This window comes from Daucus carota, chromosome 9, assembly GCF_001625215.2.
Source record: "Daucus carota subsp. sativus chromosome 9, DH1 v3.0, whole genome shotgun sequence".
Lineage (NCBI taxonomy): Eukaryota > Viridiplantae > Streptophyta > Magnoliopsida > Apiales > Apiaceae > Daucus > Daucus carota.
In genome coordinates, this window is record NC_030389.2 from 20962306 (window position 1) to 20982180 (window position 19875).

The 19875-nt window shown below is 35.0% G+C and overlaps 1 protein-coding gene across 1 annotated transcript; it reads left to right on the forward strand.

The window, feature by feature from the left end:
- The first annotated feature begins 12761 nt into the window (after positions 1 to 12761).
- On the forward strand, positions 12762 to 13259 carry LOC108202241 (zinc finger A20 and AN1 domain-containing stress-associated protein 4-like). The gene has a single exon (XM_017370633.1). The coding sequence runs from the start codon at positions 12762 to 12764 to the stop codon at positions 13257 to 13259; it is 498 nt and encodes a 165-aa protein (XP_017226122.1).
- Positions 13260 to 19875: the final 6616 nt, after the last annotated feature.

Consider the following 19875-nt stretch of genomic DNA (forward strand, 5'->3'; position numbering starts at 1 on the left):
GTTCTGGAAACTGTGTCGGGTGAGGGAGTGGATTCAAAATATATATTTCGCATTCCCAAATAATGGACAAAATCCAATGCATGCTGTTCACAAAAAACAGACCAGGCCAAGATAGTTATGGCACATAATATATAAGTCTTTGTATTTTTGTCATTTAAAAAATTGAAATTTTGAAGAGAACATAACTTACTTCTTATTATGCGGCAAAAAGAATAGTCGATCCGGGTTACCCTCTCTAAACCGATTGAGAATGTAATCTTCAAATTCAGAATTTACGAAAAATGAGCTTGCTGGATCAACAAAAGCAAAAGTTTCCACAAGTTCCGGGTGCTCACTGATCTCAGCATGCAAGTGCCTACCGAAAAAGTACACACACAAATAAAAAAACTAGCCGAGACAATTGATAAATTACTGACACTGCTCACATTCATGTCATATTGAATAAAGGAACTTACGCCATGTACGAGGCAATTACAGCTTGCCCAAGCATTTTATACTCCAACAACGACACAACATTCTCATGCAGCACATATATTATCTTTTGAACGCCAAACACCTCTTTCTCGCATTTAATCTTAGTCGAGACCCCTGTTGTTTTCATCCAAGTTGCTGCATGTTTGTACAATAAATTAAAGCCCTTTGGGACTTTTGCACTTGGCTTTACTCGATTGAATTGTGCCTTCAATTTTTCCAACTCATCATTCTTGCGGGTTTTTTCTGCACTTGCTCGAGACCTTTCTTTTCTCTGGATCTGGAGACAATAAAGCAGAAAAAATATGAAGTAGACATTATAATAGCATAATATCCTCAAATGAAAATTTTAAAATTAAATTCTCACCACAGCAGTTGTGTAGGATATTAACTCGTCAGGCCATGCGAAAAAACAGCCAAGTGCATCGCGAATTGTCACCAAATCACCACCTATCTCAGGGGGGAGCACCGCATCTGGTTGTATCAGGCCATCAACAGAGACACATTGGTTGTATTTCACCCTTCACCTTTTTTTCCAACAATTCATCCTGTTGACATGAAATTGATGAGAAAACCGGAAATAATCTTATCGTATAAAATAGGCAATTATTCATAACTTTTAATATTATAAGAGACTTACAATCTTATCGCATACAGTTGACAAATCTTTCTCGACCACTTTGACTTCTTGGCCATTTCTTCTTTTACGAGCTTTTTTCCAAAATATTGCCCTATCTGGTTCTTCTCCCGGCTCCAGCCTTCCTTTTTTTATCTATTAAAAGTACAACAATATTAAAACAAAACTTACTCACACATTTAAGTTATTTTTAGACATTTTAATAATTTTTAGACATTTACTTTTGGAATAAATTTAGACATCTAGACAGTTATATTCAGCAATAATAGCAATTATTTTTAGAATCAGACACAATTAAAATCAAACTTACTTCATCCTCTTTTAAACCGATGTAACCTTTTCTCGACAATCGGTGATGATACTTTCTCTTAGAGGTTATTTCGCTCTGTGTTTGATGAATATCCTAAACAAAAGAATATAAAAGAACATGTCATACAATCCAGTTACTATAAAATCAACAAATGACAGAATTATATGAAACTGAACCATACCATCCACTTAGGATCAGTCCTCTGTTTCACAAACCTTCTCCAGGTTGACTTACTAACATAGCCATAGCCCCTTGGGGGCTTACTCAGTTTCTTCTTGTCTCCAAGAAAAGGCATCACATATTTCCTCGTCAAATCAGCCTTAAATTGTCGCCATTTGGTGCCGGCTGACTTTAGGACCAGATGCTGAGTATCTGATTTTACTTTGAAGGTAGACTGAAAAACACACAAGGTAACATATATTAGGAAAATTGTTCAGTTATATTAATTTCTAAATAGACAGTTTCTTGTAAAATTCTTCAAGTACCTGAAGATCTAGCCACAGCTTGGATTTTAATTCAGGATCGACAGTTGGCCAAGAAGGAATGTCGATTGGAATTGTAGTCCTTGCCAACATACCAATATAGGACTGCAAACGGGCCCTAGTTTCCCCACATGGAATTCCCCATTCATTGGTTGTCACTTTAAACTTTTTCCCTCGAGCTTTCTTGACTATCACTTTGTACATTGCACAGACACCGCGCTTCCCACCCGACTTTCTTGTAGCTGTGTCAGTTGGTTGTTCATTGTCGGCTGGTTGAGGTTCTGAGTTGGCTGGTTGATTTTCTGCCTCAATAGCCAGCTGTGCAGTGCCTTCACTACTTACTTTCTTACTTCCTCCCTTTTTTGATTTCTTTTGCTTAGGTGCCATTCTCTCGTCTTGCTTTGATCTGAAAAAAACTTAACATATCTGACCAATTAGAGAACAAGTACAAATAATCATGAAAAATATGCAAAATGTTACAAAACAAATCATGGAAAATATGCAAAATGCTACAAAGTAATCATGGAAAAATATGCAAACTGCTACAAAATAATCATTGATACACTTGCAAAATATGCAAAATTCTACAAAATAATCATTGATACACTTGCAAATTTTGCAAAATATGCAAAATTCTCATTGAAATTTAGCTAGACATCTATGGACTTTTCAACCAAATCCCTTCAACATTTTCTCTTTTATTACTAACACGTGCATCATCGGAATCATGAGGGTCACATGTAGGGATCTGAGAACAGAATGGGGGAGGGTTCCAGGAGTTGTCTTCTGGAGCATCTTCATTGTACACATCATGGTAGTCTCTAGCTGCCGATGATAGCACAACAGACCAGTTTTTATCACTTGGATCCTCTACATAAAAAACTTGGTTGACTTGGTCCACTGAGACACATTTGTCCTTTTTGTGACCAGGCCGATTGAAGTTCACAAGCGTGAAACCAAGCTCATCAGACTTGACACCTCTGTCATTTGAAGCCCATGTACATAAAAACAAAGGGGCCTTGAATGCGTGGTAGTCTAACTCCCATATTTCTTTGATAACCCCATAAAATGTTAGTTCGCTCTCTATAGGATTTATATCCTTAGCACTAGACACTTGGACTGTCCTAGCAACCAACGACACCCCACTATTCTGAACTACCCTTGCATTATCTCGGTCTTTTGTGTGGTAACGGACCCCGTCAACAACATAACTTTCATAAGTCAACACTGAATATGAAGGTTTTCCAGCCAACCATCGTATTGTTTCAGAAACGTCTCCAGAATTTTCCCTCATTTCTGTACTGACCTACAAGTTTTATTGCATATAAGCTCATTGAAATTAAAGGCATGACTTGCAGAAAATACAAATAAAAAGGAGAAGATTGCAAACAAACTTTTTGTTCAAACCAATCGGCAAATTGTCGATTGTGCTCTCCCAATAGCCACTGCACACTCTTCTTCTTCCCTTGATATATGCCTTCCAAATATTGTTTATGCAACCTGATTTAAGTAGTTAGGTTAATTAGTTAGGTTAGCTAAGACTCTACCACATGAAATAGAACTATAATATGTGTACATGTAAAAAATTGACCAACCTAGCATATGGTTCCACTTCAGTATTATTGAGGAGGACTGCAAGATGCGCCTCACTTCTTTCTTTTTCTGGAACTGACTTCATTGTTGCACCACCTACTGGACCAGAAACTTTTTCATCATTCTGAAGCCCTGCTGTCCTGCTACTCCCGCTAAAGAACTCGGTGCAAAATTCTATAGATTCTTCTTTCAGATAACCTTCAGCTATACAACCTTCCGGATAGAATCGGTTTCTTACATAACCCTTCAATATTTTATTGAAACGTTCAAATGGATACATCCATCTGTAAAAAACTGGTCCACATAATCTCAATTCTCTTACTAAGTGGACTGTCAGATGTATCATAACATCGAAAAATGATGGCGGGAAAATTTTCTCCAACTCACACAAGGTCAAAATAACATCTGATTGTAGTTTATTCAACTTTGACACATCGACAACTTTGTTGCACAAACTGTTGAAGAAAAAACACAATCTTATTATAGAGACCCTAACATTTTTCGGAAGCACTGATCGAATAGAAACCGGTAGTAGCTGCTGGAGGAGAATATGGCAGTCATGCGACTTAAGGCCATACAATTTCTGATCAATCATTGATACACAGTTTCTGATATTTGAAGCGTGCCCGTATGGAAGTTTCATGTTGTACAATGAGGACATCATTGTTTTTTTTTCTTTCTTGGACAGGGTAAAAGGGGTAGGAGGTAAGTATGTCTTTTTTTCACCTATTTCAGGAGCTAAATCAGGCCTTAGTCCCATCTCAACCAAATCAAGACGCGATGCAAGGCTGTCTTTCGTCTTGAATTTCAAATTGAGAAGTGTCCCAATTATATTATCACACACGTTCTTCTCGACGTGCATGACATCTAAACAATGTCGAACATGGTGATACTTCCAATACTCTAACTCAAAAAAAATTGATTGTTTTTTCCATGCAGATTCGACCTTTTTCGACTTCCCCCCCTTTCCAAAACTAAATTTAAGAAGTTGTTGCTGCGCCAAAACTTCTTCTCCGGTAAGTGGTTCAGGCGCAATACCTAATTCCTGTTCTCCATTGAAAGCTGTCCTAAGCCTCCTATAGGGATGATATTTATCTAAGTAACGACGGTGGCCTTGGTAGGACATTTTCCTACTATGGTTTAAATACTTAGCTACAGTCTGATCACCACAAATAGGACAAGCTTTATAACCCTTATTAATGCATCCCGACAAGTTGGCATACCCCGGGAAGTCATTTACTGTCCACATCAGAACTGCCTTTAGAGTGAAAAAAGAATCAGTATGCGCATCGTACACGTTTGGTTCACCTTCCTCCCACAATTTTTTTAAATCATCAATTAGCGGCTCGAGATATACGTCAATATTATTCCCTGGTTCATGCGGGCCAGAAATTAATGTTGTTAACATCATAAACTTCCTCTTCATGCATAACCATGGAGGAAGATTATATGTTACTAACATAACTGGCCAGCAAGTATACCGGTTGTTTAATCCGTTATTGTGCGGATTTATACCATCAGCCGCTAATCCCAACCGTAAGTGTCTTGGCTCACTACCAAAATCAGGCCACCTATAATCTATATTCCTCCATGAAGGAGAATCAGAGGGGTGGCGCATCTTCCCATCGTTAGACCGATTCACTGAATGCCAATCCATTAATTTGGCAGTAGAAGTAGATTTAAACATTCGTTTAAACCTGGGGATTATAGGAAAATACCACATAACCTTAGCCGGCACATTTACCCTAATTTTACCATCTTTCCCAATTTTCCAGCGAGACAAATGGCAATTTGGACACTCAGAAGAAGACTCAAGGAGTGGACCCCTATACAATACGCAATCATTTGGACAAGCGTGGAATTTTACATACTCAAGTCCTAAATCAGTCAAGGTTTTCTTGGCCTCGTACATATTAGATGGAAGCACATTGTCTTTCGGAAGAAATGACCCAACAGACTCAAGAAGATCAGTAAAAGCCTTATCACTAACCCCAAACCTAACCTTCCAATTATGTAATTTCAAGACTGTTTCTAGTTTAGTGCACTCACTTCCCTCAAACAGAGGTTGTTCTGCATCTGCAACAAACCTCTTGAAGTCTTCAGACTCATCATTATTGTAATCGTCCTTACTATAGGCTGCGTCGCATACATTGTAGGTTTCTGTTGGTGGTGTGGGCTTTGGAGGAGGGCAACTACTACCAACAGCTAACTTAGTACTGTTACAAACCTCTTCACCATGCCAAATCCATTCAAAATATCCTAAACTAAAACCCGAATCATACAGATGACCTCTGATTATATCTACCGGGAATTTTTTGAAGTTAACGCAGCGTGCACAAGGACAACGAATTTTTTTTGGGTTTTTTGCATTATCCTCGGCAAATATCAAGAAATTTTCAACACCTATTTCATACTGTAAGGAATCCCTATCAGCTTTTATCCACGACTTATCCATTTTAAAGCACCTGGTATGTCAATAAAAAATTTAGTATTACCATAGTCATTAGTTATTTATCTATATCATGGCCTATAAGAGTTTTATAGGTTAATTATCTTCGATATGTCTTAAAACTATTCAAAATCAGGGCATTTCATGCATACACGACTAAAGAAACTAATATTTCATGTTTAATCAATATAAATTTAATTACTCAGATCAGACCACATACATGCATACAAATAAGATGAAATTCAAATTAAATGTATAATCATAAGCATACAAAGATGCATAATGGATGTCTATTCTCTATCACAATTATAGGCTTATGTAATATGAAATTCAAACCATGCGTATGCACAATCAGAAGCATACAAAATGCATAATCAGATGCATGATTCGCATATATAGGCATACTTAAATATAACTTCATTCTAATTAAAATTATATCCACAATATTGACTAGAGTCCAGCAGATATACAAGGAGATGCACATATATAAACTAAATTTGATTGTGTGGTGGGAGTATATAAATCTGGATAAATATACCAACGTGTATGCAGTGTAAAACATCAAATGGAAACAACTAAACACATTATTTCAAATCAACACACAAGGCGACTAAAAATTTCAACACACAAACCCCAATTAAAATTTCAACACACAAACCCCAAATTTAAATTAATACCTGAAAATTTAATTCCTGAAGAAAGGTCCTGCAAAATATACAAAGGCAGAGAAGTTAATAGGGTTTCGATTTGAAAAAACCCCAAATTTACAAAATTTGGGTTTCGATTTGAACAAAACCCCAAATATACAAATTAGGGTTTCGATTTAAACAAGATATGTGTGAGAGAAGACGTACCCACTTCGATTCAAGCTTACCAAGCTGAGTAGAGAGTAGAGAACACCGGAGATAGGTGATGAGTGGTGGTGAGCGGAGCGGCAGTGATGAGTGAGCAGTACTGTTGAGCGGAGCGGTGGTGAGCGGTGGTGAGCGGGCTGAGTGGGTGGTGAGCTAGCGGTGGTGAGTGGGTGGGCTGAGTGAGAGAGATGGTCGAGAGAGATGGTCGAGAGATCAGAGAGAGATGGTCGAGAGAGAGAGGTCGAGTGAGAGAGAGAGAGAGTCGAGTGAGAGAGTTTGTAAGAAATGTTATTTTAGTTATTAGTTTAGTTTTTGATTTTAATTTTATGTTAAATATGTCTGAAGAGAAGGAGGGAAGCCTAAAATGTTCTAAGGCGGGGGAACATTTGGTTTTAAGGCGGGGTTTTTTTGACTAAGGAGGGGAGAGAGGGATGGCCGTGTGTTTTGAAATTTTTTAATGATATTTTAGACATCGGTTTAAATTTCATTGATGTCTTAAATTGCTAAAGACATCGCCTCTAGAAGGGGTGATGTTAAAAACATTTTTAACATCGACGGCAAATCTGACCGATGTCTGACCTATGATGTCTATTAACAGTTTTCTTGTAGTGTAAGTTGTACTCCATATCACAGCATTCTATTGCCGGGTGTTGGTGAACTGATTAGTATGATGGCACTAAGATTTATCTGTAATAAGATTTAGTGTATTATGTCTCTCATTTATACTATTTTAGCAGAAGTTGATGTATTTCATCTTTATATATTAAAGCTTGTATATATCTTATTTACAATTGAACATATTTTTTATGTGTGATTTTAATTATATCCGATAATTAATTTTATAGGAATGAAGTTTATGTCATTTCTTATGTTAGAATATATTAATTTTTTGACCTTTTCACCTATTTTTACGAATTTTGACTTGAATCTTTAAATTTATTATTTTCTAAATTTTCATTTCGTGAATAAAGATATTAGCGTCATATTTTTATCCACAAAAAAATAACTTAAAAATAACATTTGTAAGTGTGCGGTCTAAATTCTTAAAAATACGTGGATAAAAAATAGACTAATGTATCATAAACAAGAAATAGTACATTATATGAGATTAAACTTCTTATAATAATTTATGGATTAATTATACTAAGATTAGTTTATTGAAAATTACATTTACTATTAAAAAATAATAAGATATAGAACTTATTAACTATATCAATTGTTTTTGTCAATACTTATTAAGTTAGAACAAATATAAAATAAATTTATTTTAGTTATAAAGTTGAAAATAATATAATAAAACATTTCTGTTACTAATTGAAATTAATAACAATTTCATATACTCCAATTGTATTACTATTTCATAAAAAAATAAATTGAAACTGATAGATCTTTCACCAATCTTTAGTTTTGTGTTGGATAAAATGAGTTTTACATTAAATATAGCCATAATATTAATAAAAACATCGGATACAATGAGAAAGGAGGCCCCAAAACCTACTTGACATTAAAACCAACATCCTGCTAAGGAACTAGAAAATCTGGGGACTTGACACTTGACAACTACACCGACAGAACATGCATGCAACTAAGAGAAATAAAACAGGAGGAAAAAACAGCTTGTTTCCACTCGATCTCACTTAGAACCCAGAACTAGAACCACCCTGAAACATTTTTGCTTTGCCTTTCCCAGTGACTGTCTTGACCCTATTCTGATTGTGATCCTGATGATTATCACAGCCTGGCGCCTCCTCAAGTGTTGTACAAGGAGAGTCTTCTGATCATCTTCAATAAATTACTTTTAGAATCTGCTTGTCGAAGGCCCACTTCATAGCAATATGGATTTCCCATAAGTGAGCTTGAATTTCGTTGGCTCCATGTATTGGTCCCATAATGCCATGAACATACGCACCCACATAGTCCCTAGCTAGAATGCCAATGGCGTTTCTGTTGCCATTTGCCAGAGGGTTGACAGGAGATGTTCCATGAACATTAATTTTGATTGCATCTTTCGGAGGGGGGTCCATAGAAAATGAATAATATTTCACCATCAGCATTTTTCAAGCAGCCTCCAATTCCTGCCAAATTTTCCTGAACATACGCACCATCAACCATTCCTATAGCTTCATATTTCTTTTGAAACTCTTTCCATATCTCAGTTTTTCTCTGTAGCCAGTGCTTTTTTATGGCCCTTTGAGGGTTTGCTTTCCATTCTATCCAATAATCATCTTCTACCAAATGATTATTCAGCAGCCATCTATATGATCAGACTTTGATAGAATTGAGTAAATGTTCCTTGTTAGTGGACTTTTGATTGAACACTTTGTCATTTCTCGCTATCCAGATGTGCCACAAACTAGCTGCAACAACCGTCCGCCAAGGTTTATTCAAGATAGAGTCATCCACTAGAGAGAATAGTCTCCTCAGTGAGAAATTTGTGAAGGCATACCTATTTACAGGGATACACCACCATTCTGCAATACCATGCCATACCCAACTTGCTAATACAAAATCTCTCATCAAATGTGGAATGCTTTCCTCTTTTGCTCCACACCAGTCACACAAAGCATTGAAATTATTAGCATGCAGTCTATTCTTCAAAAACAACTTAACTGTGAGGACACCGTTTTCTACTTTCCACAGAAATATTCTTACTTTATGCGGGGCTTTGATTTTCCATAATTTATTCCATATTATATCCTTACCAGACAATCTAGTTAGGAATTTGTATCCATCAGCTACATTGTAGTCTTTTCCTGAGTTACTCCAGATCAACTGATCCTCCAGATCAACTGATCCTCCTAAAGAGTTAGATTGATGTTTTCTAAAGTATTTTCTATTCTCGCCCATTCTTCCTCTTCCCAAGCTCGCAGTCTTCTCTGCCAAGTGGATTCCATATTACATTCACCTTTCCTCCATTTTTTCACCATTTCATTAACACTTATCCATTTTAAGCTTGACAAAGAATATAACCTTGCGAAAGCAGATTTAAGTGGCATCCGCCAACCCAAGAATCTTCCCAAAATAACACTTTTTTCCCATTATAAACTCTCCAGACAAATTTACTGAGACTAGAATTGAATGCATCTGAAATTTGTGTTAAGCTGCAAACACTCTTGAAAAAGGAAGACATACCTTGAGATCTGTCAACTTCCTCCATATTCACCCAAACATTCTTACCATACTTACCTCTCAGTATCTTATTCCACAATTTAGAGCGTTCTGAATAACATCTATTCCACCATTTTAACAGAAAAGCCTTATTCCTTTCCTCTAATCATTTTAAACCTAAACCTCCTTCCTCCTTTGATGAACAAACTTTTCTCCAAGCAACAGTATGCATTTTATTTGCCATCTCACCATATACATTTGTGCAGCTCCACAAAAATCTTCTCCTCACAATATCAATGTTGTTGATCACAATTTTAGGTAACCTATGAAGACTCATCCAGTATGTTGGCAAACTATCGATAGTAGCCTTCAACAAAACTAATCTACCTGCCATAGATACGGTTCTTCCTTTCCAAGCAGCAAGTTTTTTCTTAAGCTTTGACAGCAAGGGATCCCAATACCTTACTGTACTCGGAGACTTAAGCACTTCCATACCTAAGTAAACAAAACTGTGCCCACCAACTTTGCACCCCAAGATAGGATAGACTTGTAAATAGTTTAAGCTTTATATCTCTTATAAAATGTAACTATGATGAAGATAAATATAATTAACTCTAAGGTAAGTCGCTGATGGTGGTCTACTTGTATAGCTGAAATAACATAAACTTTTATCAAAGTTAAAAAAATACAGGTTAAATTGCGGAATAAAACAAAATCCTATGCACTCTTATATCATTTTAAAGGAAATCGGTTACTTCTACACGCAGAAAAAACAAAATTCCATGCATTTTTATATCACTTTAAAATCGGTTACTTTTACAGACAGAAAAAACTAGACGCCGTGAGTCAGACAGACTTCAAATGTAACTATATATGATGAAGATGAATATTACTAACTTTAAGATGAGTGCTGACAGTGGTCTATCAATCATGATGTCGGTGTTGGTGTTTGTATCAGTTACTTGTATAACTCAAATATCATAAACTTTTATGAAAGTTAAAAAAATGTCAGTCGGTACTGAAACTACAGTGCAAAACAAAACCCCATGTATTTTTTATCACTTAAAGGAGGTCGGTTACTTCTACACCCAGAAAAAACAAAATCTCATGCATTTTTATTTAAAAACTAGACGCCATGAGCCAAACGGACTTCAAATGTAACTATGATGAAGATGAATAGTACTAACTTTAAGATAAGTGCTGACAGTGGTCTATCAATCATAATGTCGGTGTTGGTGTTTGTATGAGCTACTTGTATAACTGAAATATCATAAATGTTTATAAAATTTAAAAAATATATTGGTATGTACTAAAACTGCAGTACAAAACAAAACCCCATGCATTTTTTTATCACTTAAAGGAGATCGGTTACTTCTACACCGAGAAAAAACAAAATCTCATGCATTTTTATATCACTTTAAAAGTAATCAATTACTTTTATGGCGTAAAAAAACATTTTATGAGTCAAATGTACTTCAAATAACCTTGTGTTTCATTATATTTTCATCAAATTGTATGTTCATAAAACTCTCTTGGACATCTTTTACTCCAACTTCAACCAAGCTGGCCCGAGAATACCTCCAGATCTTTTCTAGTTATCTCAACCTCTTTACTTGAGGTACTCCCATTCCATCTCATATATTTCTGTTATTTTATTTTGTTTGGTTTATATTTATTTATATTACTTGTACCTTTCATTTATATTTTGTGCAAACATAGGAATCATTAGTGTCCCTTTTGATTTTGAGTTTGTACATTATATGAGATTAAATTTATTATCATTTGTTTATTAATTAGATTAAGATTAGTTTATGAAAATTTACTTGTAATATTAAAAAAATTAAGATATAGAACTTATTAATTATATCAATATTTTTTTTATCATAATTATTTAATAACTTAGAACAAATATAAAATGAATATATTTTAGTTATTAAATTGAAAATAATATTCAATAAACCAATTTTTTTGCTAATTAAAATTAATTACAATATACTCCAATTGTATCACTATTTCATAAATACTTTTTTAATGTGATAGGTCTTTCATTAATGTGTTCAGTTTTGTGTTGGATAATATGATTTTTAATTTAATCTTATTTTTCAATAATATTTTCAAATGAACTCAAGATAGGATATACTTGCCTTCCAAAAAAAATATACTTGGAGTAATTTGATCCTATCTCATATATTTATGTTATTTTTAATTTTTAATATATATTTATTTATAGTTCTACCTTTCATTTATATTTTGTGCAAGTACTCATTTGTGCCACTTTCGATTTTGAGGTTGTGAAATTTGTATTCCAAGAACTGTTTTTATAGTATTATGCAGAGAATATGAAATGATCTTTAAAATACCTCAGTCACTAGATTACTGCTGACGACAGACAAAACAAAACGCCATGCAATCTTAATACGTTACTGAAACTGTCAGACAAAACAAAACGCCATGCAAAGTCAAACTGACGTCAAATAACCATTTTCATATATATTTTCATCAAGTTAATTAATATGTTCATATATAGTCATGTTGGACACCTATTACTCCAACTTCAACTAATTCAATCAGGCCAAATACCAGCATTGCCTCTAGATCTTCTCCGATTATCTCAACCTTTTACTTGAAGTACTCGATTCCATCTCATATGTTTATGATTTTTAGTTATCTTTCATTTTGTTTAATTAATATTTTTTTTATATTTGTACTTTTCATTTATATTTTGTGCGAACATAGGAATCATTTATATCCCTTTTGATTTTGAGGTTCTGACTTGTGAGATTTGTATACCAAGTCTTGTTTTAATAGTATTCTGGATAGATTATGAGATGATCCGTATTGCAGGGTAGTTGAATAGATGGAGGGTTCAAAAGAGACGGGCTCCCAATCTCCAAAAGAACCCATTCTTTGTGTCAACAACTGTGGCTTTTTTGGCACTGCAAAGACTATGAACATGTGCTCCAAGTGCTACAAAGACATGATACTCAATCATGGGCTTGAAAATATTGTGCACGGTGGCTCTGGCAGTACCCACAAGGAAGCTGCAGTTGGTGACACCATTAATTTGCAAGCCGGAGATGTGGAGTCAAAAATTTCTACCAATTTAGCACCGGGTGACTCATCATCGTCATACCAGGATTCAGAGGTGAAAGTGAAAGTGGGACCAAATAGGTGCTGCAGTTGTCGGAAACGTGTTGGCTTAACAGGTTTCAATTGCAGGTGTGGAAACTTGTACTGTGCAGATCATCGCTACCCTGACAAGCATGAGTGCTCATTTGATTATCGGGCTGCTGGAAAGGATGCTATCAGGAAAGCCAACCCGGTGGTCAAGAGAGAAAAGCTTGACAAGATCTAGGAGCCAGATGCAATGGTCGTCCCCAGAGTTCAGTAACAAAGTAGGATCCTTTTGTTCTATATCACAGCATTCTGCTTGTGAAATGATTAGTATGATGGCACCAAGATTTCTCTTGTGTAATAGGATTTAGTGTTTCTAGTTCCGGTGGATTGTTGGACATCCTTGTGATTTTACCGTAATGTCAAATGTGTATTGTGTCTTTGGACATCCCTATGATTTTACCGTAATGTGTACTGTGTCTTTGATTTATACTATTTTAGCATGATGTTGATGATATGATCTTAATATATTTGACAAGTAGCCGAAACATCTAGCAAATCCACATCATCGTCAGTGTTGGTCCTTGAAACAGATGGAGGAGGGTTTCTTTTTCTTTCAAAAGATGTACAAGACAGTGGTGCAGGGGGAAGAGATGTAGAGGATGGTAGTTGGCGAGATATGAATGGCAGAAATTGCTTATCTTCACCAACTGAAGTATTAGGAGGTTTGATGTCCTTGCTTTCTGATTTCTCCTGGAGCATTTCCTCAAGCTCTGCCTTCAAATTATCTGAATAAGATTCTTCATCACCTGAAGGATTTGGTGATTCAGTATCAAGGCCAGACAAGGCAGAAGCGGGGAAGGGGAGCATGTCTGGGGCTGTCCTAGTAACTGTACTTGGACGGAAGTGATTCCTTTGGAACTTCTGGAAAATCAGATGTGGCAAATCCTACATCTGGGTCAGATGCGTAATAAGGGACTTGTTCCGAGGCAGCATCCTCAACATCATTGTCATTCTTTTCTCCAGGAGGAGGAACTTTAGTTCCACTCACAAATGGTGTTGGACTATTCTGCCAAAAGATAGTGCACAATATATAAAATTTAATGTGAAACAATAGCACAAGAATAATTGTTATTTTTCTTTTTTGGTTCCTATTTGGTGCAATTGCGAGATCAATTACTCACCAACAAATCTTCGAGTGGTTTCAACAATTCAGCTTCTGAGGCACCTGGATCCCAATCTAATTCGTGTTATTCTGCAATGTCCTTCAACAACAGAACATAAAGATAAACCCAGAACAGTTTTCAACATTAAAGATAAACCCAGAACAGTTTTCACAACAGAACTACAAGTCTACAGCTTTCCTCATTTTCAATAATAACAAAACTACAAGCTCTATACACTATTGCACGAGACAAAACTAGATATCATGGTATCATTCAAATCATTGTTTCAACCATCAGAACCATAACCTAATTTGCATCGATACAAACAGACTTCTCTAATAACTGAGAGTTGGTTACGGCCCTGATTCATATCTCCTGCATCAACAAAGGACGAAGAACATTTAGGGACACGAATAACAAATTGACATGTTACTGTATAAGCTATTTCAGTTCGGAGATTTGACCTAGAACAGTACGTGTGCCTTGGACGAATATAAACTTTAGCCATTATTTGATGTAATTCAAAATACCATACCAGAACAATTGTTCTGCAATAAAAAGAGGAATCATGCAAACATTCTTTATGTTTGAGGTGCTTCTGTTAATAGCATAGATTTTTTCCCGAATATATGAAGGAGGAGGGGAAGCTGCTAATTACCATAGATAATCAACTATATGATATGCCACACTAGCTTATGAGAATCTTTTTTTTATATACAATCACACAGCCCATTCTCCCATAAACAATGATCACCTCGGCACCCTAAGCTATGCAAGTCGCATAGAAGACATAGATTACCCGATTAAAGATTAACTCAATAAATTTACGAATTATGCAGTATAAGTTGGTAAATAAGCATTTTTCTAATGGAATGAAGATCTTTAATGTCAAATAATCTTCTATGTAAGTAGAATGAAATTCAGTAGGAAGTTCAATTCCTCTATGAAGATACAGTCTGAGCATGAATAGCTTGCTAGTTGATGGGCTAATTAATTCCCTGACCATATATACAAGTTATAGAACTGAAGAGCCTGTCTTAGCTCTTTTAGTACAAACAATTGACATGGATATATTACATTAAAATTGTGTCAAATCTTGGACCCTTTATCGCAATCAAACACTCTCTCTCACAAATATAGCATTTTTGAAGAATTTAGGGCAAATAAAAATCTGTTAAAATAAAAGCATGATGTGCCAAATAAGATTTTGTGCCCACATAAAATTAGTTGCGGCCGAAGCATTAGTTGAGTGCTCTGCCTCTGTGTATGATCTAGCCACATATTTCATGTCTCTGTGGTCCAAGTCATGTTGTTAAATAAAATAACACGATCCCCGTTGAAGGTGTAATCATCCCTGTCACCAGCCAATCGGCATCTGAAAACAAATGGAGTTGAACCGGTGAGTGATGAATTAATTGAGATAAAGGAGGAGTAATATGTATTTCATTTATGCGAGTAGTCTGCTTATAAGATCAAGTGAGGTGCTGAGCTCAATTGCTCTGCCACCCGTTTTTTTTCTCTGTCACCTATAATGATTTGGTTTATGATGCATGATTGTCCTGATATATAATGATTGTTTTCAGATACACATTCTGATGGTTCATACAGATACAGATTGTAAGTCTAAATGTAAAGACAACCCTATCTGTTACGTAGGGATGATAACTCAACAATAGAACAGGACAAGTAAATAACACTACGCCTACACCAGAATCGGAAGATACGAAGACAAAGGTTGAAGAAGCCATCTACAGTCTTGAAGGAATAAGTTCACTGGAAGAAGTTCATTAATATGTTCATGCCTCAGTGAAGAATAAGGATTGAAGTATTCAAGATTGTGGAAGCAATGAAGATGTTGTCCAAGTACTCGAAAGATTTCAGTGCAACCCCTGAAGCAAGATATTTCTATATATCTTGGTTGGTTATTTATAATCAACAAACTGAAGCATAAACTAACCCGGAACCGACTGATCAATGTTTGCTGACAAAGACGGTACAATGTTTAACTTCAGTGTTAGTCGCTTGTGAACCAGACCAGTGCACTAAGCGTCAGCACGTACGGAGCTTTGCAAAGTATTTATCGATCGAAGAATTGATCCAGTCATATCAAGTCATTTGTTCCAAAGCCAAGTCAAGCCAAATGCCAGCTATGCCAAAGCTTACTGCTCAAATGCCATATGTCAAAGCTTCCACAGAAAGCCATATCAGGAAGTGACATTTTATATATGTGTGCACTTATATATTTGTATATGTACAAATATAAGTATATATGTATATATGTATATTTAATTAAATATAATATATATAATATATATGTATATATGTTTTTAAACATATGTATATGTATATTTATATGTATATATATTTAAATAAATATATATGTATATAGTATATGTATTTATATTTTATATAAACATTTATATATTTAAGTGTGTATATATATATTATATTATGTGCATAAATATGTGTATATTTATATCTATAGGTAATTATATATATATCCCTATATATATTTATATTTATATTTACATATAATTTTATGTATATTATATATATTTAAATATATGAGAATATATTTAAATATATGTATATATATATATTACTATATGTTTATGTAAATATTATTTATATACATTTATATATATATCTTTATCTATACATATATTTATATAATATTATGAATATAATATAAATATATGGATGGAGCAAACTCAAGTCAATCTCAGTCAAAGGAGTGATAACAAGGAAAGCTCTTACAATGTGAGGAACAACATTTGACCGAAGTCAACAGCTCTTCCTTACTTAGAAGATTTTCTAAGTACATCACAATGGAGTATCTACACTCTTGAGGAGCAAACTTTGACCAAGTCAAAGTTCGTCCCAAGAGATGAGAGAGAACAAGGGAGCACCTTCACTATGGAGAAACTTTGAATTGGACTTAGAATATTTTCTAAGTCACATACATACAACACCATGGAAGCAACTTCACTTGGAGAGCAAACTTTGACCAAGTCAAAGTTTGCGCCTCCAAGCCATTCATGCAGTGGTGCACCTTGCTCTAACTTAGAAATTTTTCTAAGTACCATCACAAGTGAAGACATGCACTCTTGAGGAGCAAACTTTGACCAAGTCAAAGTTCGTCCCAAGAGATGAGAGAGAACAGGGGAACAACTTCACTATGGAGCACAAGTTGGAGTTTTTACTTAGAATTATTTCTAAGTCTTGGCTGAGTAACTGGGAAGCAAAATTGGAGCGCAACCTTTGACCAAGTCAAAGGTTGCGACTCTAATTCATCTCATTGTGGCACTAGTTGAAGTAACTACATTTGTCTAAGTAGAAGACTCTGTGGAGACCTGTGAGGCGCAAACTTTGACTAAGTCAAAGTTGGCGCCACACACACTCACATGGAAATCATGGCGCAACTTTCTTCACTTGGAATTTCTCCAAGTACTGAAGCAACAAGGCAACACAGTGAAGGAGTATGGAGGCGCAAGTTTTGACCGGCGCAACCTTTGACTTTCAAATTGGCGCAAGTTCAGTTTCTTGGAGTTAGATTTATTTTGTTAAATCGAATCCGTCCAGGACGAACTCAAGTCGTCCAGGACGAACTCGTTAACCATGGTTAGTTTATGAAAGCCTATAAATATGTGAATTGTGTTCTCACAATTTACAGATCATCCTTCGGGATGAAATGGCCAAGTGCTCTGCACGGCTACTCCCACTATACACACACCCTAGCCTAGCTTTGTAATAGAAATATCAGTAGTGGTTAGAGCTTGTAATATTGAGAGTAGTGGCCATTGTAGCCGAACCTTCGGGTTTGGATTTGTAGCACCCTTCGAGGTATTTATCAATATACAGATATACCTTGGAAAATATTGTGTGTTGGTTTAATATTTTTAATATCCTCAGAAATCGACCCAATAAATATCCGGAACACGAAACCCATTACAGAACTGCAATTTGTTTATCCGCAAGATTCGAAAGAATTTTAAATTGTAGTGAGTATCGTATTCAACCCCCCCTTCTACGATACTTTGGACCTAACAATTGGTATCAGAGCCAGGCTGATTGATATACAAATCAGGATCCTTATCGTACGGAAAATCAAGAACCTAGCTTTTGATATTTGATTAGGGGAAAGGTTCTTCCGGTTTGTGTTTGTCCGTAGGCCTAAGCAAGGATTATCTGTCGGATACTGAACTTTGGACCGGGACTTATAAATTTATACTTTAAATTTTAATAAGTTTATTTTATAAATTTGACTTAATTTATTTTAAACTTATTAATTGAGTTTATTATGAATTAATTAAATTTATCTTATAAACTTAATTAAATTTACTTTATAAACTTTGCTAAATTCATTTAATAAATTTGCTTAAATTTATTTTAGACTTGTAAAGTTTACTCTTAGACTTTATCAAGTTTATCATAAATTTTTATAAATTTATTATTTAAATTTGTATAGTTTATGATTTAAATTTAAGTTAAAATATAAAATATAAATTTAAGAGGATTTAACTGATTATGGATATAAGTTCAAGTTCAAGGGTTCAATTTCATTTGTTCTGGAAGCTATGATTTAATTGGAGACGAGACACTTGAATATTTTCAAAAATTAAATTTATCTAATAAATTTTAATATATTTACTAAATGAATTTGAAATAAATTTATTCTAAACTTATTCAGTTTATTATGAATTTATTTGAATTTATTTTTTAAATATAATTAAATTTACTTTATAGATTTAACTAAGTTTATTTTATACTTTATTTTCTTTCATCTTTTAAAACTTAATTTTAAAATTTATTTTCTTTATAATTTAAACTTAGTTTAAATAATCAAGTGTCCCGTAACCTTTTTAATTATTCTACTCCAAGACAAATCAGATTGACATTTAGTTGAGACAGATCAGGCTGACAGATTACAAGACAAACACCGGGCTTTCAAATACCAGATTCTCAGAACCGGTAATGGAAGTACATTGATGACCCAATCCAATTGATTACTCAAAGGATTATTAGAAGCAGTTTTCTATGGTCGACAAAGCTGATTGTGATTCGAAGAAGATTCTATTGAAGACTAATTTGGTACTACTAAAAGTGGATTTTGAAGAAGGTACTTCAGGCCTTGATCTGAGTAATTACTCCGACTTGATTATCAGATCACCAGATCAGGATGGGAATTTGCTACATCTACAATGAAGCATCTTTCCAGGGCTCGGAATGTCAACTTTGAATGGCACCACTGGTAGTAGGAAAAGAGAAGTTTTTACAGAAGAATCTTCAAGGGATTTCAATCTAACTCAGTGATTCAGGGATATACAATTACATAGTGAATTGTACCAATGCTAAATTTATCTGGAATCAGCTGAGATCAAAAACAGAGAACTGTGGAGGTTTATGGATATAATTATCGAGTTACTACCGCACCAAATCAGTTTCGTGCATTTATGTCAGAACCTTAGGATTGAACAGAAGAGTTTGTAACTGCTGAATTTGAAGAAGCTCAAGTCGACGAAAGTTAACATTTTTGAAGAATGTGAGGACAGAACTTCAAGGATTAGCATAACACTGTCTGAGAGGTTTAGTCATGTCAGATTCAGATGGAATCTATTGGTTTCAAGTGGAGACTCTTCAGGGTTCAATTCAACAGGCTGTTTGAAAACTGAGTTGGTCAGCGCACACAAT